Source organism: Merops nubicus, unplaced genomic scaffold (genome assembly GCF_000691845.1).
Source record: "Merops nubicus isolate BGI_N331 unplaced genomic scaffold, ASM69184v1 scaffold34788, whole genome shotgun sequence".
Classification (NCBI taxonomy): Eukaryota; Metazoa; Chordata; class Aves; order Coraciiformes; family Meropidae; genus Merops; species Merops nubicus.
The window spans coordinates 5684-8060 of NW_008628354.1; the positions used below are offsets into that span (position 1 = coordinate 5684).

At 50.9% G+C, this 2377-nt stretch overlaps 1 protein-coding gene across 1 annotated transcript in view; it reads left to right on the forward strand.

Moving 5' to 3' along the window:
- The window catches only part of LOC103779009 (electrogenic sodium bicarbonate cotransporter 4-like), a gene marked incomplete at both ends in the record, with an annotated part of 9633 nt that overhangs the window by 5680 nt on the left and 1576 nt on the right, over positions 1–2377 (forward strand). Inside the window, one exon of the mRNA XM_008946626.1 lies at positions 39–310. Within this exon, the coding sequence (XP_008944874.1) occupies positions 39–310 (272 nt within the window). The remainder of the gene's footprint in view (positions 1–38; positions 311–2377) is intronic.

A 2377-nucleotide genomic window follows, 5' to 3' on the forward strand; every position in this document is an offset into this window, starting at 1 on the left:
TTCCCAGGGGGCCGCTCTCGCCTCGTCCCACCTTTCAGAGGCAACGGCATCGACTACATGGAGTTCCGCCTCTGGATCGGCCTGCACTCTGCCCTACAGTGCCTTATCCTGGTGGCCACCGACGCCAGCTTCATTATAAAGTACATCACCCGCTTCACAGAGGAAGGTTTCTCCACCCTCATCAGCTTCATCTTCATCTACGACGCCATCAAGAAGATGATTGGAGCCTTTAAGTACTACCCCATCAACTCGGACTTCAAGCCGGACTACGTGACCATGTACAAGTGCGAGTGCATCGCCCCCGACCCAGGTGAGTACAGCCTTTTTTTGGGGGGATGAAGGGGAGCCGGGGCTGGGGGGGTCCTGCTGCCGGTAGATTCCGCTGGATCGTTGGCCAAGCATGTGGAAAGAGGCAGCTACTCGGGCAGCGTGGGGTGGAGAGATCTCCTCCTCCTCCTGGGAGGGTGATTTTGGGCCAGATGGAAGCAGAGGCTCGTCCCCCCCTGGATGAACGCAGTGATGCTTTGCTGGGACATGGCAAACGGTGCCAGAGAGCTGAGGCCTCAGCCTGGAGCAGCCAGACCTGGATGGATAGAAAGGAAATATGGGGGAAAAAAAAAGGACATTTTAGATCATTAATTCCAGCCTGCTGCTGATGGAAACATTCTCCAGAAAACAGGCTAAAGGGGTCTTGTCCTCTCTGGTGCCTGGGACACCCCAAGATGTCCCAGTTGGGTGTGGAAACCTCCTTGGACTTCTTTTTTTTTTTCCTCTCTCTTCCTCCTTTTCAAAAAGAAGAGGCCATTGGGCTCTAAGCAGATGCTCTTTTGATGGCTCCTCTGGTTTTGCTCTGGGACGGGTGTCCTGGATGATCTCTGATCTGAATCGTGTAGCTCAGATGCTGCCTCAGCCACCTGGAAAGGAGCAGAGCTCTTCACTTTGGGCTAATGGCAGCCACCTCCTGCTCCCAGACAAGCTGAATTCATTTTAAAAATCTAAATGCCAACAGTTTTGGGGAGAATCAGCTGCAGCCAGAGGGGGCAGAGAGGTGGGATGGTGAAGAAATAAACGCATCCAAGATCTGCCACAAGATGTGCTCCCAATCCATTGTTCCAAGACCTCATTCCTCCCACCATGGAAACAACGTTTACTTAGTTTCATTTTGTATTTTCCCTCAATTTCTGTTTATCAACCACCCACTGGGCGCCCAGATCACTCCCAATCCATCATTGCAAGAAGAGCTCATTCCTCCTGCCATGGAAACAACGTTTACTTAGTTTAATTTTGTATTTTCCCTCAATTTCTGTATATCAACCACCCACTGGGCGCCCAGATCCCGTTGGGTTTTGAAAGCCCTGCACGTGGCGGGGAGCACCCAGAGACGACACGATCCTCTCCCACCCAAAACCCTCCCAAAAGTGACCTCCAGGAGAACAAACCCCGATGCTCCATGCAATCCCAGGGGGCTGAAACTCCCCCAAATGGAGCCGTCACCACCTCCACCCCCGGTGTGTGCCAGCAGCACCCGCCCCCGGGGCTCAACGCAGGAGGCAGGTGAAGGCTTTAGCCTCACGGGACGGCCTTCAGCCTCCCGGGAGGTCTCCCCCTTTTCCAAGCCCCATCCCAAGCAAACCCCAGGTGGCCGAGAGGCATCTGAACCCCCAAAAACCTCACTAAGCCTCTTTGCCACCCAGCCCTCTTCCTTGCCCTCACTGCCCCGGGCACCCAAGGCAGTTGGTGTCCACATTGGATTTTCCATTCCTCTAGATACTGAGAAATTATGTTTATTCTCCCCTAGATCCTTTTTTTTTTTTGTTGTTTTTAATTTTTTTTTTTAATTAGTTCTGATTTTTGACCATTATAACTGATTTGTACCATATTTGTCTCTGCTGCACACATCAATTTGGGCTGATTTCAATCTCAAGTGAGTATCGCCTTCTAAATATTAAAACTATTTTAATATTTGATACTCTTCCCCCGTGGGGGGGTTTTGTTGTTATTTTTTTTCCATGTATTTGACTTTTCTCTCTGCTCTGCTAAAAGGGTTCGTGTAGAGCCCTCAGGGGTCCTCTCTTAAAATACCACCCGTGGTACGTTACCCTTTAAATTGTAGAAATCGCCAATAAGGCCGGTTTCTGGAAAAAATAAAAGGTTATGAAGGAAAACAAAAAGACTCAAAAAGAACAAATGATGACGTTTTTAACGCTGGTTGGGCCAGCACAGTTTCCCAGAGCCCGTTTTCCAGCAGCCCCTTGGTCTCTGCTTCTAACCCAGCGATCGCTTCTCCTTCATTAATCCTCGGCGCCGGGGATGGAGGCAGCAGGTCGGGGCAGCCGAAATTCCCGCTTGGCACCATGAGAGGATGGACCCGAGGGCA